This window comes from Melanotaenia boesemani, chromosome 7 (assembly GCF_017639745.1).
Source record: "Melanotaenia boesemani isolate fMelBoe1 chromosome 7, fMelBoe1.pri, whole genome shotgun sequence".
NCBI lineage: Eukaryota > Metazoa > Chordata > Actinopteri > Atheriniformes > Melanotaeniidae > Melanotaenia > Melanotaenia boesemani.
The window spans coordinates 10,480,710-10,501,961 of NC_055688.1; the positions used below are offsets into that span (position 1 = coordinate 10,480,710).

General features: G+C 41.7%; 1 protein-coding gene across 1 annotated transcript in view; it reads right to left on the minus strand.

The window, feature by feature from the left end:
• ppargc1b (peroxisome proliferator-activated receptor gamma, coactivator 1 beta) overlaps positions 1-21,252 on the minus strand; it is a 92,635-nt gene that overhangs the window by 8,022 nt on the left and 63,361 nt on the right. Inside the window, exons 4-11 of the mRNA XM_041989532.1 lie at positions 14,423-14,548; positions 10,376-11,423; positions 10,173-10,218; positions 8,061-8,125; positions 7,110-7,779; positions 5,568-5,625; positions 4,211-4,329; positions 150-277 (exon numbers count right to left, since the gene is read on the minus strand). Of these exons, the coding sequence (XP_041845466.1) occupies positions 150-277; positions 4,211-4,329; positions 5,568-5,625; positions 7,110-7,779; positions 8,061-8,125; positions 10,173-10,218; positions 10,376-11,423; positions 14,423-14,548 (2,260 nt within the window). The remainder of the gene's footprint in view (positions 1-149; positions 278-4,210; positions 4,330-5,567; positions 5,626-7,109; positions 7,780-8,060; positions 8,126-10,172; positions 10,219-10,375; positions 11,424-14,422; positions 14,549-21,252) is intronic.

A 21,252-nucleotide genomic window follows, 5' to 3' on the forward strand; every position in this document is an offset into this window, starting at 1 on the left:
AGTTCAGGAATATTCAGGATGCATTTTTTTCTTTTCTTGGATAACATTTAACACAACTTAAATACAGGGTTGGTGCAAACTGAAAAATCAAAAAATCTTTTGTGGATACTTTTGGTTGTGAAAGTTTTGCTAATGTGTATGTTGATTACCAAGGTCTATGTAGCGCTTCCTTGTCATCCTCCTTAGGCTTGAAATTCCATTCTGGAAAACAGTGTCCCGTTCTCTCCGGTGTCTTTGACCCCCAGACTGCCGAATCTTTATGACCCCACAGCGCTCCCTGCAACCATAAAGAAAAAAGAGAAATTTAAATAAGGTCATTTAAATTTTGATTTTGTGTCAAAAAGACACAAAACTTTTATCAGCAGAGATTTAATTTGTTGTGAACACACAAACCTAAAGAATAAAAAGTTCGTGATGGCGGCGCGTGTGCACGCACCGGCTCAGTGCTCTCGGCTTTTGTTTGTTTTGTTCGTGTTTTTGTTGTTGCTCCAGTTACTGGAGGCATTAATTCAGTATGGCAGGGCTGAATTAATAAACTTCAGAAGAAACTGCCAACTTTACGCACACCCTGAGCCGGATTTTATACCACCAGAGGTCCTTCGAACCACCACGGCTTTCACCATCCCTCCACTGTGGCCTAGGAGACGGAGGAGACAACGTAAACAAAAGCGGGGTAAGAGGAGCGGGGCGCGTGCTAGGCTAAAAGCCGACCCACACCGACCAGCTCTTCCCAGTCTCTTCCTGACAAATGCTCGGTCACTAGCCAACAAAATCGATGAGATTCGGCTGAGGATCGTCTCACGGAGGATGGACAGCTGTGTGGCCATCATTACGGAAACCTGGCTGGACTGCAATACACCCAACACCGCGGTGGAGCTAGCGGGGCGCTCTTTGTTCCGAGCAGACAGGACTGCAGCCTCGGCTAAAAGCAGAGGTGGAGGGCTCGCGCTCTACATCCATAACTCCTGGTGTACAGCCACACACACTATCGGAACGCACTGCACACCCGACCTGGAATATCTGGCTGTGAAATGCAGGCCATTCAAGACGGTGAGAGAGTTGTGCTCCATTTTGATCATAGCTGTTTACGTTCCACCGCGAGCTAACGCTAAGCTAGCGCTAGAGGAGCTCTACTGTTTGATCACCAGGCAGATGAACTCCAACCCCGAGGCAGCTGTGATTGTGGTTGGAGACTTCAATCACGTGGAACTCAAAGCAGTGCTTCCAGAATTCAAGAAGTTCATACACTTTCCCACCAGAGACAATAACATACTGGATCAGGTTTATTGCAACATCCCAGGAGCATACAAGGCGGCAGCAGCTCCTCACCTGGGCATGTCAGACCACATCTCTGTGAGGCTGATTCCAACATATAAACCTCTGATCTACAGGACAAAACCAACCACCAGAACAGTTCAAGTATGGACTGAGGAGGCTTCTTCAGCCCTACAGGACTGTTTTGAACTCACTGACTGGGAAGTGTTTAAAGATGACTCAGACCTGGAGGCCTACACATCATCTGTCCTGGACTACGTGCAGTTCTGCACTGATGCTGTTCTACCCACAAAGTCCATCAAGGTGTTTCCAAACCAGAAACCATGGTGTGACAGCACAGTGCGGTCTCTGCTCAAAGCTCGGGACGCAGCCTACAGGTCAGGTGACAGGCTGGCCTACAGCAGGACCCGGTCAGAACTGAAGAAGGGCATCCAGCAGGCCAAACACAGGTACAGACAGCGCATTGAGGAGCATTTCACTGACAACAACCCACGTGAAATGTGGAGAGGCATCAAAACCTTAACAGACTACAGGAATAGCAGCCAGCAGATCAGCCATGACCCCACCCTACCTGACACCTTAAACAGTTTCTTTGCACGCTTCGACACACCTGGCAGCAGAGAGACTGTTTATCTTCCACAGCGTGAGGAGCAGCCTCTCGTCCTGCAGCAACACCAGGTTAGCTCCACCCTGAGGAGGATCAGCACTAGCAAAGCAGCAGGACCAGACAAGGTATCAGGTCGGGTTCTGAAGCTGTGTGCACAACAGCTGGCTGGAGTTTTTCTGGACATTTTCAACCTGTCCTTGCAGCTTGCTTCAGTTCCTGTGTGCCTCAAATCCTCTATCATTGTGCCTGTGCCAAAAAATCTGCTGTCACCTGCCTCAATGACTACCGCCCGGTCGCTCTCACACCAGTAATCATGAAGTGCTTTGAGAGGATCGTCTTAAGTCACATCAAGGACGTCATTCCTGCTACTCTGGACAGATATCAGTTCGCCTACAGGGAGAACCGATCGACAGAGGATGCAGTCTCACTGGCACTGCACACGGCTCTGACCCGCCTGGAGCATCCTAACACCTACGTCAGGATGTTATTTGTGGACTTCAGTTCGGCTTTCAACACGGTGATCCCTGACAAGCTGACACTGAAACTCCACAACCTCGGACTGTCCAACCCCCTATGCTTCTGGATCAGGGACTTCCTCACAAATAGGCCTCAGGTGGTGAGGATTGGGGACTGCACATCATCCACACGGTTCCTGAGCACAGGCACACCACAGGGATGTGTGCTTAGCCCGGCCCTCTTCACCCTATTTACACATGACTGTTTTGCTATTCATCCCACAAACATGGTTCTGAAGTTTGCAGATATCATATCGGACAACAATGAGACCCTCTACAGAGCGGAGATCCAGCACCTGACAGGATGGTGTTCAGACAACAACCTTGTTCTGAACACCAGCAAGACCAAGGAGGTCATTGTGGACTTTAGGAGATCCAGGAAGATGGAACACACCCCTGTCCTCATCCATGGGGAGGAGGTGGAGCGGGTGGACAACATCAAGTTCCTGGGCATCCACATTACATTTGACTTCACTTGGTCCGCACACACATCGCACCTGGTGAAGAGGGCCAAACAAAGGCTCTTCTTCCTCAGGAAGCTCAAAAGGACTGGACTCTCCTCTCAGCTTCTGACAAACTTCTACAGAGCCACCATAGAGAGCATTCTCTGTCTGAGTGCAACAGTGTGGTACGGGAGCTGCACTGCACATGACAGGAAGGTCTTGGCCCGGGTGGTGAAAACAGCACAGGGGATTGTAGGGAGTCCTCTCCCGCTCCTGGACTCAATATACGACAGCCGGGTCCAGAGAAGGGCCAGTCGTATAGCTGCAGACCCCACCCACCCAGGACACGAACTGTTTGTACCTCTTCCCTCTGGAAAGAGATACAGAAACATCAAAGCCCACACCAACAGACTGAAACACAGCTTCTTCCCCAGAGCTGTGAAATCCATCACCCCATCTCCCCCCACCCCCTATCCATAGACTGAACACTAAACTCCTGCAGACAGGCAGACACACTCAGACTGCACTGCACTTTGGGACAATATGCTGCAATATGTGGATCACTTCCATGCCAGTCACTTTAAACACTTTATATACTTGTTTGATTTGCACTGTTATTCCATTTTATTCCTCTTACTCTTATATATATATATATATATATATATATATATATATATATATATATATATATATATATATATTTATCTAAAGATATATTGCCTTTTGCCTTTCCATACTTTATCTTTGTGTGTTACAGTGTGCCTTTTAAGCCGAGAACTTCTGAAACAAAATTTCGTTGTGCCTTGCACAATGGCAATAAAGACTCTTGATTCTTGATTCTTAAAAAGGAGTGAAAGGGGGAAAAACCCCTAAAATAAGGGCAAGGACAAAAGCCAGACAGACACAATTTTTAGAATCCCACTCACACTCCAAATGTTTGGGTTTGTTTGCAACAAAAAGAGAACACCCTTGTTGATTTCATATGTAATCATTCCCCACAGGGAAATGGAATCATTCTGACTAGTCAGGAGCAGCAACCGCTAAAAGAGGCAAAGCCTGAGGACCAAATGCAGGTCTGAGGTCAGTACCTTTATCAAGGGCAATGTTAAATAAAGTAGTTCCTAGTTAGGTTTAATTTTGAAAGACCAAAGTGTTGCCAGAGAACTAAAAGGTGCAGCAGTCATAGTTGTAGTCTGTAGTGGTAACGCTTTCCTTTCAGGCAATAAAGATCTCATAAAGATGACAGGCTACAGTGCAGATTTTTAAAATAACAGTCTTTCTCAATAACTTCTCAATTTTATTTTTTTTTTTTTTTTACAAATGCAGCATGTTAAACAATCCGTCCCATAAACACAGATTGGGACACTTACTCGTTACAGACGATGACTTTGCAGTCTTCTGCATTGCCGAAAATCTGGAAGCGTTTCCTCAGCATATTTTGGGTCACGCTGTTTGGCAGGTTGTGGATGTAAAACACCTGGCAGTTGTCCTGGCAACAAGAAAACCATGGCAACAGTCAGGACAAAGTACAATATAGAATACTTGACAGACAATGAAACCAAAGCAGGAAGGTTGAGGGTACAGCAGCACGCTGTGGTTCAGCACCTCACATGGGCCTGTATTAATTTTACATACAGTAGGCTATATTAATCTGTTGCTTTTGGGGATGAAGATGCATGATAATTTGAATCTCATTTATGTGTTTTTAGGAGTGTTGAATGTATTCCTTTCCATAATGCATTATGATGTGGATGTGGACAATTATGCATCGATCCAGTAACAAAACATAATCAATTATAATAACGTAATATATATATTCTGCCGCTGCTTGCATGTGTGGTGTGATATAGCTGCTGCAACAGCTTGGCAGCAGGAGTGAAAGGGGGAAAAAACCCCTAAAATAAGGGCTGAATCCACTTTGAAAACTTCAGTTAGGAAAACTGTAAAACTAAGCAAATATACAGCAAATACATCAGTATCTCACTAGAAATACATTCATTGTCTCAGTAAAATCACGTAAGATTACACATGAAAGTGTATAAAAATCAATAAGTTAGCTTAGGGCTAACATCTATAGAAAATACAACTGGCAAGCTAGCAGTTAGCATGCACAAACGGACCAAAGGGATTTTAGTCCCAATTATTATGTTGAGGCATAAACAAATGTTTACCTCAACAATATCCTCTGTGTTCAACTAGAAATTGAATAGAATACATACAGACAACTTCCATATTCTGTCTTAACTGACTACCGAAAGACTCGAGGGACAAAACATGCTGCTTACTGCAGGAAATTCTGATAACAATGCCATATTATTGTAACGTTCTTGATTTTCCAACAATGGAAAAATAAAGTTCAGTAATGAAGTTGAAAATAACATCATTGTGTACATGTTTATGATGTTTATCAATATCAGGGCATTGAGATTGTTTTCTGAAATAACTGTAAATAAATAGGGAGTTCATAATTATCTAACTTGTATTTATTGATGAAGAAAGTAGCAATGTGCAGTAATATAGAGAACTGAGGATGCAACACATAGTGATGCATTGCTGAATCTAATTAAATCAAATCATTGACAAGATAATTGTAATTGAATTGTGACACCAGTGAAGATGCACAGCCCTAGTTTTTACCAACATCAAATGGTTAAAGGGATTAATGGTTTGCTAAAGATGTGCTTTGCTAAATTATGCAGAAGACTGCAGGACATCAATGTTGTGTACCTCATCAGACTTGGCTTTGTTCCTCTGTTTGTCATCGGGACAGATCTCCGAGTTCTCACTGACGGAGGACGAAGAAGGGAGAAAAAAAGATAGTGAGATGATGAAAGGAAGGTAAAACTGAAATGTCAGATATGAGCAAGCAGGTGATCTGCTGTTAACACCTCCCTGTTCTTCATCTCTGCTGTGGCCCTACATTTTTCAGAAATAACATGACGGCTGACCTCATTCGGTGTAAGACAGTTGAGTCAAACTGGACTGCCTCAGAAGTCAGTAATGGTTGGGTGCTTGTACCGTTACATCTACACATTCAACTGAAAACCTTTCAAAGCACAGAAAAAAACAGAGTTTTGACCTTATTAACTTGGACACTATGATTTTTTTTTTCCTAGTACAAATCCATCCTCGCTGTATGTCTGGTTACAGATTACACATCACAACGCATTTAACGTCTGAATACCTTGGCTTCACAGTTCAGTGCACTGAACTACATGCAGAGTGACTTGAAAGCTTCAAATGTCAAGTGTTTTTTCATCAAAATCAAAATCAGGGTGAGTGTGCGTCAACATTGCTGCAACTCAAGAGAACAAAAAAATCATTCATAGAAAGAAGAAAATTCAGCCTCTGAAATCTATACATGTCATCTGACCCTTATCAAGTTAAAATAGAACCTCAGCTAAACAACAACATGACACATCACACTGACATTATCTAATTTTAAACAAATTGTAGCCAAATGCAGAAACAGTAGGTGACAAAGTTTATCACATAATTCATTAGCTTGTAGAACCAGCTTTAGCAGCAATGACTTGCAGTTACTGTCTTCTGTAGGAGGAATTCTGGTCGACTCTTCTTTACAACTTTGCTTCAGATATTGAGGTTGCAGCATTTGTTTATGCCAGTTTTTCAGTTATAACCTATGACTGCAGAACAAGCCCAGATCATCAGCCCTCCACCACTGTGCTTCAAAGTTAAAATTAGGTGTTTGTGCTGATATGCTGTGTTTGATTTTGTCCAGAAACGCAGTGTGCTTTATAACCAAACATCTCCACTTTGGTCTGGTCTGTCCAGAGTTTGTTTGGACAAACCAGACCAAAACAACTTGGTTTGTTTGCAACTTAACAAGTCTAAGCTGTGGTGCCATGTTCTTTTTACAGAGATGTTTTTTTTTTTCTTGCAATCCTTCCAAAGAAGATAGACAATACTTGTTCAGTCTTCCTGTAATTGTACTGCAATGACATTTAGTACAAGTGCTCAGATGAATAATATAAATAACAATACATCAAGATTTTTATCATCATGCTGTTCTGAAAACGTTAGAACTGGAATGTAATGTAAAAAGAGAAAGTTTATGTACTTTCATCTCTTTGCTTTGATAACAATCTGTATATGTAAACACGTATGGCACACATGTAAAACTGGGGAACTTCTATCACACTTTTTGCTCCTGTGTAAGTATCATAAAGTCTATATGTCCTTCTAAATCTAATCCCCTTGACCCACATTTTCACACCTTTCCATTTTCCTCTTCAAAGTCTGTCTCACCTGGAGTCTGTCTTGCTGTAGGGGGAGTCAGGACACTGGTGGAGGATGGGCGAGGGCGAGCGAGATGCTGAAGAGCACTCAGCCTCCTCCTCAGAAGCTGGCGGCGTGGCAGCAGCTGACTGGCAGTCTGATGGAGGTGATGATGATATCACCATGGTTGTCTGCTGCTCCTGTGCTTCTATAACTTCTGTCATTACCAGCCCCTCCTCTTCTTCTTCCTCCTCCTCTTCCTTTTCCTCCTCACTCTCCTTGCAGTTTTCATCCAATACCTGATCATCAGCTGCTTTCGGCATGAGGGTGGCATCTCCATCAAACCCTCCATGCGTCTTTAATATGGCGCCAAGAATGGTGGTGCTACGCTTGTGGCTCTCCACAAGGCTCAGCGCACAGTAGTCGTGGTCACCAAAGTTGCGCTGGGTGTTGGCGTCACCCGCCTGGCCCATACGTTGCAGCTGGGCGTACAGCTCTGTCTGCTCCGGCAGCTTCCGCTGGTGATGGGACCTGCTCAGCCAGGACGAGCCCTTTGTGGCAACACTGGTGTTTGAAGTCAGGTGGGCTGTCTCGCCGCCTCCACCATCACCACTGCTGCCCCCGCCCTTTCCTCCCTCTGTTGGCTTGAAGAGCTCATCCTCCACTGGTTTGTGAGGCGGGGTGGTGGGAGGGGTGAGACCTGAGTGGGAAAGGAAGAGGTATGCACATGAAAACAGCCTTTCTAAGAAATAGAAACTAGAATAACCAAATTCATTAAGGTAAGTAGGTCAAATCCCAAACAACCTTGCAGAGTTAAGCTATTTCCCAAACGCTTAACTATTCTCTAAAGACTCTTTATGCATCTGCAGTCCTGGAAGCATTCCCCCTGTGATAGTTGATCCACAGCTACCTGTTACTTGTAGTACAAATAAAGACTATCTTTATAACAAGCAAACAGACAAACACTTGAGTTGTTTTTACCTGCTGTTCCACACAGATCCACCGTGAGCGTCTGCTCAAAAGGCTTGGTGCCAAACTGGGACATTCTGGTCGTGAAGAAACAGATCAAAGCAGACAAATTAAACATTGCTCTGTCATGTCAGGAGTGTGTTGCAGGTTTCAAACATAATACATGAATCCCAGAAAATCCTGGCTGTCTTTTTTTTTTTTTTTTAAATTTTACTCCAAAAATAAAAACTGTGCTTTTTTATTTAGCTGATGTCTTCTGAATTTGAATTATGCGTCTCCCTGTAAAAGCTACTGGCATTTCTCCGCACTTCTCATCTCTTATCAGAACAGCCATATGTACTTTGCTGTCCTCTTCCCCCTATTTTTCCTCTGCTTCTTGTTGCCGTCTGTTTCTGTTTCTCTGGTTGCCATGAAAGGCAGGAGCTGTGCCGAGTGGATTGGCTCCAGGCAGGATATTACTAACCCTCCATAGCAAACGGGTAATGAAAAAAAAAAAAATCTCTTTTTGGTAAGTGCTTCAGAGGACTGATTCGTTTAGGGAAATGGACAGACGCCCAGTGTTTATACAGTAAGACCACTGAGCTCGGTGACTAGATGAAGCTGGACAGGGTCCAGGGTTTGGGGAGGTTAATCTGGAATAGTAAGAGCAGTGAAGCTGCTCTGTCAGGCACAGATTAAAATCTGACTGAGCAAGCCAGGAGTCCTCATTCATTAATAATCTTAGAATAAAAACTGATGAATTTGGGCCTAAAGTTCAGAATATAACCATTTAATCAGCTTATAAATGGCATGCTTGTAAACCACAAACACTGATATGCATAAAAAACTGCTTTTAGTGTGACAGAATGATCGTTAAAGGTTCTAACACAGAGGTTTACCATCCTACCCCCAACACATTTGCAAGCTAAACACTCATTTGTCAAGATTTCAGAATCCCATTATATAACACGTTAATTTAACAAATGGGATCAAATCACTTAGTCGCATTTTTATCAATTTACAGCAAAGGTGATTAATGCAGTAATTTACATGTTAACAGGCATTATGTTATAGCTGAAACAATCTTCTGCTCCTTAATGAAATCACTCATGTGCTCATAAACAATTCCCACAGTGGTGAATGTTACTCTTCAGCAATGTTGTTTTGAATTTACAGAATATCAGACACTAAAGGAAAACGACTTGCAAAATAAACCCAGTTTCTGTCTGTTTGGACTAAAACAGAAACGCAGGAACTAGATATACAGTACGAGTCAAAAGTTTGGACACACTTTCCTGTTAAATCCAGTAGATCAGTGTGTCCAAGTTCTGGTAGTATCATTTTAATAAGGAGAAACTGACCTAAACGGCTGTGATCTTACTGGCACGAGGAATTTAGATGGGAATAAAACTGGTAAATTGTCATATTTTAGTGCTGCCAAAGTGGATATTTCTGGGTAAGATGCTAATGGCTTTTAGTTGTCTAAGTATTGTGTGTTTTTAGGTAACTATTTTCATTCCCTTAAATGGAGCAGTTTCAACCTGTCACACACTGATACTTGGTCATGAGCTCCTGTGTCAGTTCTAACCCCCAAAGCATCACTTTTGGATGTGTAATGTTCCCCAGAGGGACAACATAACAGTGTCTGTAAAGTTTTCAGCAACAAAATGTATTTTAACTCATCACCATGATGTTTTCCTAATCTTAACTAAGTACTTGGCACCACATTTGTGGTGGGGCTCCTTATCAAATATCAGTATGTTTGATATGTGATCCATCAAACCATTACATTTGTTTATTCTTTGAAAGAAATTATATAAAAAAAAAGTTGGCAGAGTTGATCTTAGGTTATATACAGTTGATGTTCATGGTTTATTGTCTGTTTTGGTCTATTACACGACTTGCATTTGGACCTAAGGAATTTTTTTCTAATAGTTCTTATAAATATCAGAGAAAGTATCCTGTATATGTGGTATTCCTAATGTAGGACAGAGAAAAAAAATATTGACATACAGTATGTTGTTGTTCAGTGAGCTCCTCAATCCTGTTTACCCTCAGCAAGCAGCAGAACTCTTTGGCCCCAAAATTTGGAAGCCAATAGAAGTTAATAGATACTCAGCAGGTTCTTCACATAAAGAAACTCACCCCGTGGCCTTTGGGTTGAGAGGCAGACAGAGGCAGGATCGTTTTTCTGTAAGCAGAATAAAACCTCAGTAAGAAGCAGTTGAATTGACTCTGACAGTGAGTATATTATTTATGTTTTCCAGTAAATATCTGGGCAGAATATGTGAGATGTGTACTGCAACTGGTTAAGATAAAATCCAGAGGTTTGTGTTGTTTTTTCTAACCATGGCAGCAGGGTTTGGTCGGCTCTGTAGAAGTGGTGCTGCCATCAGTAGACATTTGTTGCTCCGGCTGCATCTCTGTCGTGGTTCCTCCTCCTGCTTGGGTAGGCAGGAGCTTGACCCGTACTTGTCCATTCTCTTTGTCCTCTTTGTCCCTCCCCTCTCCATCCCTTGCCCGTCCAGGCCGCAGCCTCTTAGCAAAGCGGCTGGGAAACGAGGCCAGCCGCCTGGAGCGTCGAACTGAGAAAGAGCCGTTGGTTTCCGCGGGCTCCTCCAGGCTTTGTGGTGGCTCAGAGGAATACTTTCTCCTCTCAGGTGAGGAAGAGTCTTTACAAAGCTCTGGTTTAGGGTTGGTGGGGCTGGGGGACTGGGCAGGGGCTGGTTTAACTGGGGCCAAAGCAACGGGTGCTCCACCCCTGTTGGGGCTCTGTGAGTGGGAGTAAGGTGGGCTGTGCAGTCTGTAAGGCTTGCTCACATCAAAAGAGCTGCTCTGCTGCAGGAGCTCGCGGAGAAGGGAGTTGGCCTTAATCTCCCTCCGCCTAGCAAAGGGGAGCCTCCTGGGAGCGCTGCTGCCTGTCCCAGTCAGACTCCCAGTAGTCCCAGAAGTGGCCACCAGCACAACTCTGCTGTGAGAGTTTGTGGAGACCGGGCGGGAGGGCTCAGTCTTGGCCCGAGGCCTGGGGAGGTCACGGTCCTTGCGCTCCCAACCCTGCTGCTTGCGCATGGGCAGGCAATAGGTGTGCATGTACGTGATCAGCTCAACCACCGAATGCAGTTCTTTCTCTGAGCTAAACTGAGGCTTAGCAGGCTCGGCAAGAACAGCGGCCACAACTGCTGCCCCCTCCACCTCGCTGCTGGAAGACTCCTCTTCCTCCTCGTCCTCCTCTGATTCACTGTCCTCATCCTCCTCCTCTTCTTCCTCGTCCCCCTCTGTGTCAGGAGCTGGGGTGTCCTCCGTGTCCTGGGCAGTGGTGAGGTGACGGTGTAGCTCTGTGCAGAGACGCCCTGTGGGACGCACCGCTCGTGGCTTCCGCTCCTGGGGGAGGTCACTCTGGGAACGCAGACATAAAAACCAGTTGCAAAACTTCCTCAAAATGCAAAAATAACACACACTCATACCAGCTCGTGTAAAAATAGTTGGGAATTGACCTTTCTGCACATTTTTTAGGCTCTGCAGCTATGAATGCTGCTAAGTCTTTATCTTTTTATTTGCACATCATGGATTCCTTATAGTTCTCACTAGAGACTATAGCAGTTAAGGTGAAGTACATAACCTTACTTTTGAGTACCATTTTAAACAAATGATTTAAATGAATTAAATCTAACTGAATTATCATTAATGGATTAATATGTTACGCCCACTTAAAACATTGCAGATGCCCAGAAGACTTACACAATGGAAGCTTATCCATTTTCTCTTTTATACCTTAAAGTCACCCCCCTTCAGGAGCACTTAAGATTTAGGATGGCCTTCATAATATTGTGCTGAGATCAATTTTCAGGTTTCAGACAGGAGGAAAGAGAAGATGAGGTTGCTCAAATCAGACCAATGAGATAATGTTTAAGTTTGAGGCGTGGCAAACTATCCACAAGGGAGACATTATGCAAATGTTTTTCATGGTGAAGTCAAGAGGTAAAAGTGAAGCCTGGACTACAAATGAGGCATTTTAAACAAATCAGGGACAACATATTTTCACTTTAAAGAGCTTATCCCTCCATAATTTTATTTTTTTTTAATTACATGTTTTGACTCAGTATCATTGCCCAATTCTTTCCAAGTTCAAGAAAGTCCTAAGTCAAGGTACAGTGTATAAAAATGACTGACATTTAGTGGTAAAGATGAGCAAGGAGGTTTCTTCTAATGCCAAGCACAGTTGTGAATGGATGGTGGCCATGAGTGGACACATTTTTTCAGACATCATCTGTGAGTGGATCCAGTGGGTTCAGTTGCAGTGATGACTGCACTACAGGTAACTACTTCAACATTGTGTAGATGTGTACTACTTCTTTTGTGTTTTTAAAGCTCATGTGGTTCTCACTTCACACACACTGTAGTAAAAATGGTGACACAATTATGGCAGCTGCCATGTATGTGGATTCAAATGGCTCTTTCTGAGAAAATAAATACATAGTTATTTTAATAAAGTGATCAGATACCAAAAGAAACTTTTGTTAATGATATCTTCAACTATTCTGTCAGTGACATTTAATTTTGTTACACGCTGCACCTTTAACATGATCAGAGACTTCTGATGAATGACCTGACATAGAAGTTATTTGTCTTTTCACCAGTGTTTCAAATCCATTCTTGTGTTGTGCTGGAAGTGGTCCATTACACTCTGTATAGTTGGTAATAGGAAGGGAAAAAAGGAACCACCAAACAACAAAAACACACTCACAAAGATGCATCTTCCATTTCCTGCCCTGGATGCAGGATCATGGAAACACATGGCTGTAAATTTTCCCTCTGACTTTGTGGGATGATTCAGTGTGCAGCTGCAATAAAATGGCTGACTCCATATAACTCATACACAGAGAGAGAGCAGAGAGGAAGCCACTCTGATTCACTTCTGCCCTCTTGCCCTTTCAGTCAATACTTCCACCATCTGCCACAGCAAAGCCATGCCACTCTAAAACTACAGCACTCACATGCAAACACACACACACACTCTGCCAGGAATGGTGAGCTTAAGCGAGTGTGTGATGGATACAAGGCTTGGCTTATCCCCAACTGCTTCCAGAGAGTATTCTGTATCCTCCTCACTTGAGCAGAAGTCTGTGTAAAGGCTCACCAAGCTTTGTGTTTGTACAAGATAAATGACTGGTGTTGTAATCAATGACCACTTGAAGCACAATGTTAGCAGCTATCCAATTACAGCTAAGTCATACAGCAGCAGCCATTGTAAATGTCCTCTTTTCCTCAACACCACATTTATCATGACCAGAAGCTGAAGGTCTCTACAACCTCGAAGGCGCAAAGTTTTTATTGTAAAATGAAATATCTATCATTTGGAAAATAAAAACCGTCTCTCTGCGAGATAGACTGCTGCTGGTTGCACTCGGGACAGTTTTGATTTTCTTTCCTGTTGATGAAAACACTGTAGAGTATCTAAGATCTGTCAAAAGCTGGTCACTTCAGTTTCTGATTACCGAAAGGGAGGTTTATTTATTTATTTATTTAATATAACTGCAATTTTTCATGTTTCTAATGACTTCTTTGCGGGAGAAAATTACTCTAAAGCTTGAATAAACATTGATCTAATGCTTAAACTCCCTCCCGAATGTAATGATTACCTTTCGATGCCAAAAAGAGGAAGAGACGTAAATGTTTTGCTTCCATGCAAAGTTAATCTGAGCTCCAGTTCTAGCTCAACTAGGTCATTTAATATCCCAGTATATGGGACACAGAGCATGGCGGGAAACTGATTTATTGGCTATAAGAATGTCCAACTGCACTGTGATATGTGGCGACGTGACCCATTTAAGCCAGTTTAAGCCCAACTCCACTCCATCAGCATTGTGTAAGTATGCTTGTCAAATGTTAAAAAAATAGATTTAGAAGAATTTACGTGTATTTTAAAAGTCTGGTTTTAATCAGACTAACATATTAAAAGCTACTGTCTCATTCACAGCTGCTGAGAAGAATTCAAAAATTACAAATTGGCTTTTGTTGGTGCTAGGGTGGTTATATCCCATTTTTATTCATGATTACAACATGATTGAACTAAATATTTCCCACGTTTTGAAGACATTGTAAAGGGGAAAGCTGATGCAGACACCTGTTTTAAGGCCAGCTCTGCAGCAGCTACGATGCCGACTGCAGCCTTGACACACATCTGTGAATTACTTCTGCCTTCACTCGCCACTCTAAGAGGAAGTGATTGGAAAAATCCAATTTTGTTATCTCACAAGCTTTCAGAGGACAGAGGGAATGAGGCGTTGACCAGAAAATACAGAGATCTGCAGTTTTTCAGAGGACAAAAGAAAAAGAAAAGGAGATTCTTTAAATCATGCAGGATTATTGCTCCCTGAAAATGATTTGCAGCTCACCTTTGCCACGGATCTGACTGGTCGTAAGCGCAGGCTTCTGTTACCGTGACGATGGCCGTGGATGCCGTCTTTCTGCACATCAATGCTCGTGGGGACATTAGGAGGAGTCAGCAACAACTTCTTTAGCTAATGAGTAAAAAAAAAAATTCAAAGAATTAAAGTTAGACAAAGTTTGCTTGCAGGAATTGTTAAATTATGGAACAATGGTACAGAACACAACTACGTCTGATGTGCTCATAAGAAGATGACAAATTGAAGGAGGGTTATTAGGAAGCAAATGCACTGAAATAATTCAGTTTGATTACATTTTATTCTGAATACTAAAAGGCACAAGAGAAAAAAAGGATCATGATGACTTGAACGTGTTCAGCATTTGGCTCTTTCACTTTGTTTTTAATCTATATTCTGCCAGTTGTTAAGCCTGGCAGATGGATGTTTGTATAAGGGGATAATGTGTAGAAAAGGTCATGATAAAATACATTTGTTACTTCACTAAAGCTGACAGCTACATGGCACATTCACTTTTCCTATTTGAGAGCTTGATATGGCCATTTTCTCTGCACATTAACAGAATGTGACCACTGCCCCTCCCATTCTCCTCCATCCTCCTAACTTAGGATGACTAGCATGTCAGTCATCGCTCCCCTTACACGTCTCTAATCTTTATCTGTTTTGATATTCCCTTCTTTTCCCACTCTTATTCCAGGACTTATTCCCTTTTTCCCTTCTCCATCTCTATCGCCTTTCATGCCCATCTTTGTCTTAACTTCTTTGCTGTCACATCGACTTTATCTTCTTCCCTTCTTTTCCTTTTACGTTTTCCCATCCTCTGGTTCCTCTGACTCAAACACAAAACCCTAGTTGAGATGCAAAGCGAAGCAAACCTCTGAATCCTTTGCAGGGCACTACCTTTAAAATGGATATTAACACAACTGCTACTAATTCCCCTTTTATCCTGTCATTATTTTTTTTTTCCATCTGTCTATTCGTCCATTCTTTCTAATGCTGAGCTGTATGACAGGGTTATCAGCTGATATAAAATCAGCTTAAGGAGAAAATCCCCCTCTAAGCTTTGCAGCTTTTGCTACAGAAGATGGTGCAGAAAGTACAGATGTGATAGGAATGAGGAGTGGTAAAGTGGATTCATCTAACTTAGTATGCCCATCATTCATATTGGAGGTCTGAATCTCATAGAAGACTGTTAACAGCAATATGATTGTCTCTGTAAATAATTGTGCCCTTTCTGAAGATGAATAAAGTTACAATAAAATGTGATTTGGCTACTGCAGTGAAAATGAGAGACAATTGTTGCTCAGTGTGTGTAAACGCCTCTGAATAATGAAGCATTTTAAGTCTGCTGCAGCTTAGATTTGTACAGTAAAGGAGGAAAAAACACAGCTGCAGCTGTTGCTTATTGTTACTGCATTACGGGAGCTGTCATAGTTCCCACGCCTCAAGTTTTACTGCTGAAATAACACAGACTTTAACACTAAATGACTAAACATGGATGCAATGCTAAGGAAAACCAGTTGCATTGCTGTTAATGTTACGCGATACCACTGACCAAACATACATCGTCCCCGCAAAACACTTCTGCAGAGTCATGTTCACTGTGATGTTATAAGTTAAAAAAAAGTTACCTCCATATCTTTATCTAAGGAGAATGTTTTTGTCAGTCAAACTGAATTTTGGGTAATTAAGTTGGTCCTTGTACCAAATTGGAGAGGTCCAGCTACCACCAAAGCTGTCTTATGGATGCAGAATAACCTTCAATAATATTTTCAACTAAGAGCATTTAAAATCCCTTCCCAGTTTAAAAGCAGTAAATTTATATTAACAATATAGCAAATCTAACATAGACTTCATAAAATGGATATACAGCTGAATTTATCTGAAAGTGCTACAGTGTCTGATTTTACAGGGAATCAAATATCAACACAACAGATCTTACACAAGATTGCTTCAAAGTTCTTTGTTTTTTTGGATTTAAAACATTTAAACTTAAACAAAGTACATCCACTCAATTAAAAACTCTGCAATATGCAGGAATTTGAGTGGAAGTGATGCTTCATGGCCACTATTCCAGCCCAGGATGTGGATTTAGGTGCTTTTCCTCATTCACTGGCTGCACTATTAAAGTCCTCTTGATGAGGTTAATGTTTTTCTCTCGTTTCCACACTTCTCTGCTATATTTGACCATACAGATAAACTTTTTAGCCAAACTCAAGCAGAACTAGCCAGGCAACAAAAGTGGAGGTATCCTCAGGAGATAAAGTGCATTTTCCCCTAACCTCAGTGGGTAAACATCCTAAGGTCAAGAAAAGATGGTAAAAGGAATCTATCAGGACTAACGTAGTTATTATAACTGAAAACTACAGCTGTTTGAGTACAGAAGACCACAAAGTATTAGAAAATTTGCACACTTTGTTGTGTTGATTCATGGAGATAGTACTAGTTGATCACTCAAGCTGATCTGCAGGGATACCCCAAAATGCCTTCTTTGTCATGGCTGCAACTCATTTACGCATAACCTTCCTCAGCACAAGAAACCTTCTGTCTGCCCACTGCATTTTTGTTTTAATTTAGTCACATTAATATTCTAAAAAAGAAAAAAAAAAAACATTTCACTGGCCGCAGAGCCAGTATAACATTTACACACATTAACACAACATTTTATTTTCTCCACACAGCTCTAAAATACTACTAAAAGTTCAAAACAACTTTTTTGCTGGGGGAAACCCAAGCCATATAATATAATAACATTAAACCTGATCATTTTGGGACTTTACATTGACTTTATCTCAGTTCTTGTTTTATATTTAGCCATTAAAAAAGGTCATTATAACACTTTTACAGGAGACCAGCTGAGACACGTCTGGATAAATTTCCTTGGAGGAGCAATTTGGATCTGAGGAGAGCTCTTAATGCTGCTTTATAGGCCTTTTTGGGGCAGAGTACATCTTTATGGGAAAGTAATGTGAAACATTACGGAGAAATTTCTATTAATCAAACTGATGACTATAAGAAAAAGTGCACAAGAATTCAGCAGCAGTGTTTACTCTAATCCCGTGAACCAGAACGTGAAAGTTGAACCAAGTTTCATGACTGTATAATGCTGTAAAGCTTTAATAATTACAGCATCGCCACCCAACAGCACTGGCTGGAACCAAAGAATACAATCTGGGTCAATTGACTAAACGGGACGATTGCCTGCATCGTTAATGGGGCCATGGTGGCCCTTTGTGGCAGAGCCAACTTGGCTCAGAGTGTGTGATGATGCTCCTCTGAGAGTACTATTGAGGAGACTGAAGTTTCGTGTCTGTGTGAAACAAGGAAAACCTTTCGACGGCTTCAGGGCCCCCTAAAACAGCCTGTTCCTCTCTTTTTCTTCTTCACTCTCTACTCTACTCTGGATGCTTTCCAAAGCTGCACTGCCATCATCAATGGGGGCCTTGTTCTGTGGATGAACACACACACATAAACATATTCGCACATAGGCAGGAGGAGTGGAAGTAGAATTAACTGCAAGCATTTTTACATTTATTTACAACCTCCATCTGTAATCAGGCATCATAAATCTGCAGGTTGTAGCTCATAAGAATAGCGCATAATGCAGGCTACTGTGATCACACTAACAAGCTTTTTTTTAAAGTCTGAAGCATTAAAATATATGGATCTGGTGAAATATAACACTTTGTGAATAGTGTAAAAAGCAAGATAATTTACTTCCTGGTAACATATAAAAACTGTTCCTGGAGAGAGAACAAAGGGGAGTATGAATTACGAGGAAAAGATAATTAAAATCAACCTTGTGTTGACACTACGACTACGACTAAAAGCATGTGCATTTCTATCTGTAGGGTGACTTTATGGAATGGCTTAAACAATATTAAAGTGAATAAAAATGTCAGACTTGAGGAAGGAAGGAATTGAGTTATTGTGATGGCAACATTATTCCTTCTGTATACATTTGTTATATCTTGTTTTGTTGTTTTTTTACTGTCATCCTCTGTCTATTTGGGATCTAGACATCTGGTACCAACTTTCTACAATTTAAGCACTGGACTAATGAGAGCGTAAGGGAGAGGGGGAGAATGTGGATCAGTGAGTGAGCCTTTGAGTAAAAGACAAATTAAAATGATTGATTAATTAAAGCAATAAGAGGTAAGAATTGAAAAGCTTTCGCTTCTTTCTAATCCTTTTCTGCCAAAGCAGAAATTTTTCTGCTTTGTTCTTTTGGTTTTATTGTATTTATAGACTTTGGTATTTCATGTTTTCTTTTTTCAAATAAATTTAGTCTTTAGTTTGAAATAAATAAAGAGGTAGTTAATATATTTGTGTACTATTAATTTAAATGTTGATTTATTTAATGTCTGTTGATTCATTTAATTAATATTTAAGACACACTGAGTGTGTGTACACATGAACATTTAAGTGGTGAAGACCCCAATAACAGCAGTGAGGTCATCTGCAGTACCACTCGTTACCAGTAGAGGTCAGCGTCACACTCAATCCTGGACACCAGTGACAGCAGTCATGTGACAGTGAACCACTCAACGGATGGAAACAGGATAAAACACACACACACAAACACACACATCTGGCAACTTCAATAAAGAGCATAATGTTATTACACCAGGCTTTTCTGCGTGAGTGGACGTGAATGTCAGGTTGCTATTTTTGCCATTGATAGTGTACGCAGTGGAAACAAGAGTCAGGATTCAGGTTAATATCATTTATATTTAGTTCAACCAGATATTCTGCTTTCCATCAGGGGTGTTGGACATCTCTGCAGGGTTTACATCAGTGAGACTCTGCAGACAAGTGCAGAACTAGATGAATCTAAAATCTAAAAACGAAGTCAGGAAATGTGAGCAATGGGAGTCTTCAGCTGCTACCATTTTAGAATTGGAGTAAAGGTAGAAGAAGCTGTCGTTGGAGAATGTAATGACCCCCCCCCGAAAGACGGAGCACACAGTTTGTAACAAAGCTTTTTAAAAACAGAGTTATCTTGTCAGCTGTCAAAGCTGTGAGGCAACAAGAAGCTGATTGAGAGCTGAAATATGCAAGAAGTGACTTTTTGCTGTAGTTTTAAAATAAATGCAAGGGTTAGGGCTTCGTTCGAATGGAGTAATGGGAAGGAGGCTTTCTGGAGAAAAAGGCAGCAGCTGCAAAATGATTTGTGATTTTCTACTGTAAAATTTTAGAAAATAAAATGGTTTGCAGGTGAAATATTAGACTGACACTATGCTCATGTAAAAACTCAAGCATCAAAGGAATCAGGCATTTATTCAGGTTTATCTGAGTACACAACAGGAGCTATTTGAATGACCTGCAGCTTCTGGTCTGTTCTTCCTTGAAGCTGGAAACAGAGGCAGGAATAACTCATTGACACCAGCTGACTGATAACCAAAAGTTCTTCACGGATAAACAAAGCCAGAGCAGTCATGTGGGGCAACAACACAACAGCGATGGCATCTAGAGGTGTGACCTCTCAGAACTGCTGATGTGTTGTTTTGGACTGAGACAAAAACTTCAAGGTGTTTTAACGGACTGCAGCCCCGCAACCAGTTCTGCCCTGATGTTATTGTTCTGCCAGGATATCATTTCTCAGATCATTTATAATTATTTGCAGACAGATGGAGGCTAAGCTCTTGTTTCTGACCTCAATGGATATATTTATTTTATAAAAACCATCATGCTCCTATAGTGCTAAAAATGGGTAGAACTGATAGCCACAGCCACAGATATAAAACTAAAACTGGGAGTACCAACAAAAAAAGAGACACTCCTGTTCTGGTTCAGTCTGTTTTAATCATTCAGGACTCGCAGAACAGAGCAGATCTAAAGAATGACTGTTTCCTACATGGGAGACCTGTTGCTTATTGAACACCCGCTGATGTAAAACTTCAACAAATCTCCACTGACTTGGTGCATAACTGCAAATGGGAGGGTAGAGCAGCTTGATGAATATTTACGCTGTAGGTATTCAGCCAACCGCTGCGGCTCGTGACCACCAAACAATTGCATCTTTGTAGGTCGCAGCTAAATCAGAGCATGTCAGAAAACCCCGTAAGCAGAGCTTTTTTTGCTCTGAAATTTAAGTCAAATTAAGGAAGCAGGGTGAATTTGACTCGACAAGTGCAATAAGGCCACATTACAGCGGTAATCATGTCTTCATTGCAACAAAATAGCTTCCTGCTTCGATGAAGCTGCAGCATACAGGCCTGCATTCTTCTGTCAGCAGAGCCAACGACAGGAAAATGGGGCACAATATTCTCTGTAAAGGGATACAACAATTTGTTGTTCCTGTATGATGAGATGGGGGTTGGGATACAAAGAGGGGGGCTCAGGTGCAGGCAAGGGCTGAAAACAGGGGGGAGGCAGAGCGAGAAGAGAAAAACAAGGTCGGTTCCTAGAAGGCTGGTTCAGGGAACGATGGAGGGGCCCAGAGAGAGTCATCTCGCAGCACAGTGTGAAAAGAGAATTAGGGGGCTCAAAAACAAGAAAAACACACATGTGCACAAGACCACATACGTGTGGATTGCAGTTCTGAGGACTTCTGGATCCTTTAACATTAAACAATTAAATTGGTGTCATTTCTATTAGAGTTACTGCTAAGATCTGAGGCCAAAGAAAAAGCAGCCATAAACAGGGATTAGAGGATCTGGTGGAGTAAACAGTCTCATTTTGCCTCTTCCGTCTTCTTCCATTATCATTTTAACACATTTTAATAATAACTCAACTTTGATGACTATCTATGTAAATAAACTTTATTCCATTTCTGGAAATTGCTTGTGGGCCTTAGATATAAAGCAGCACACACAGAG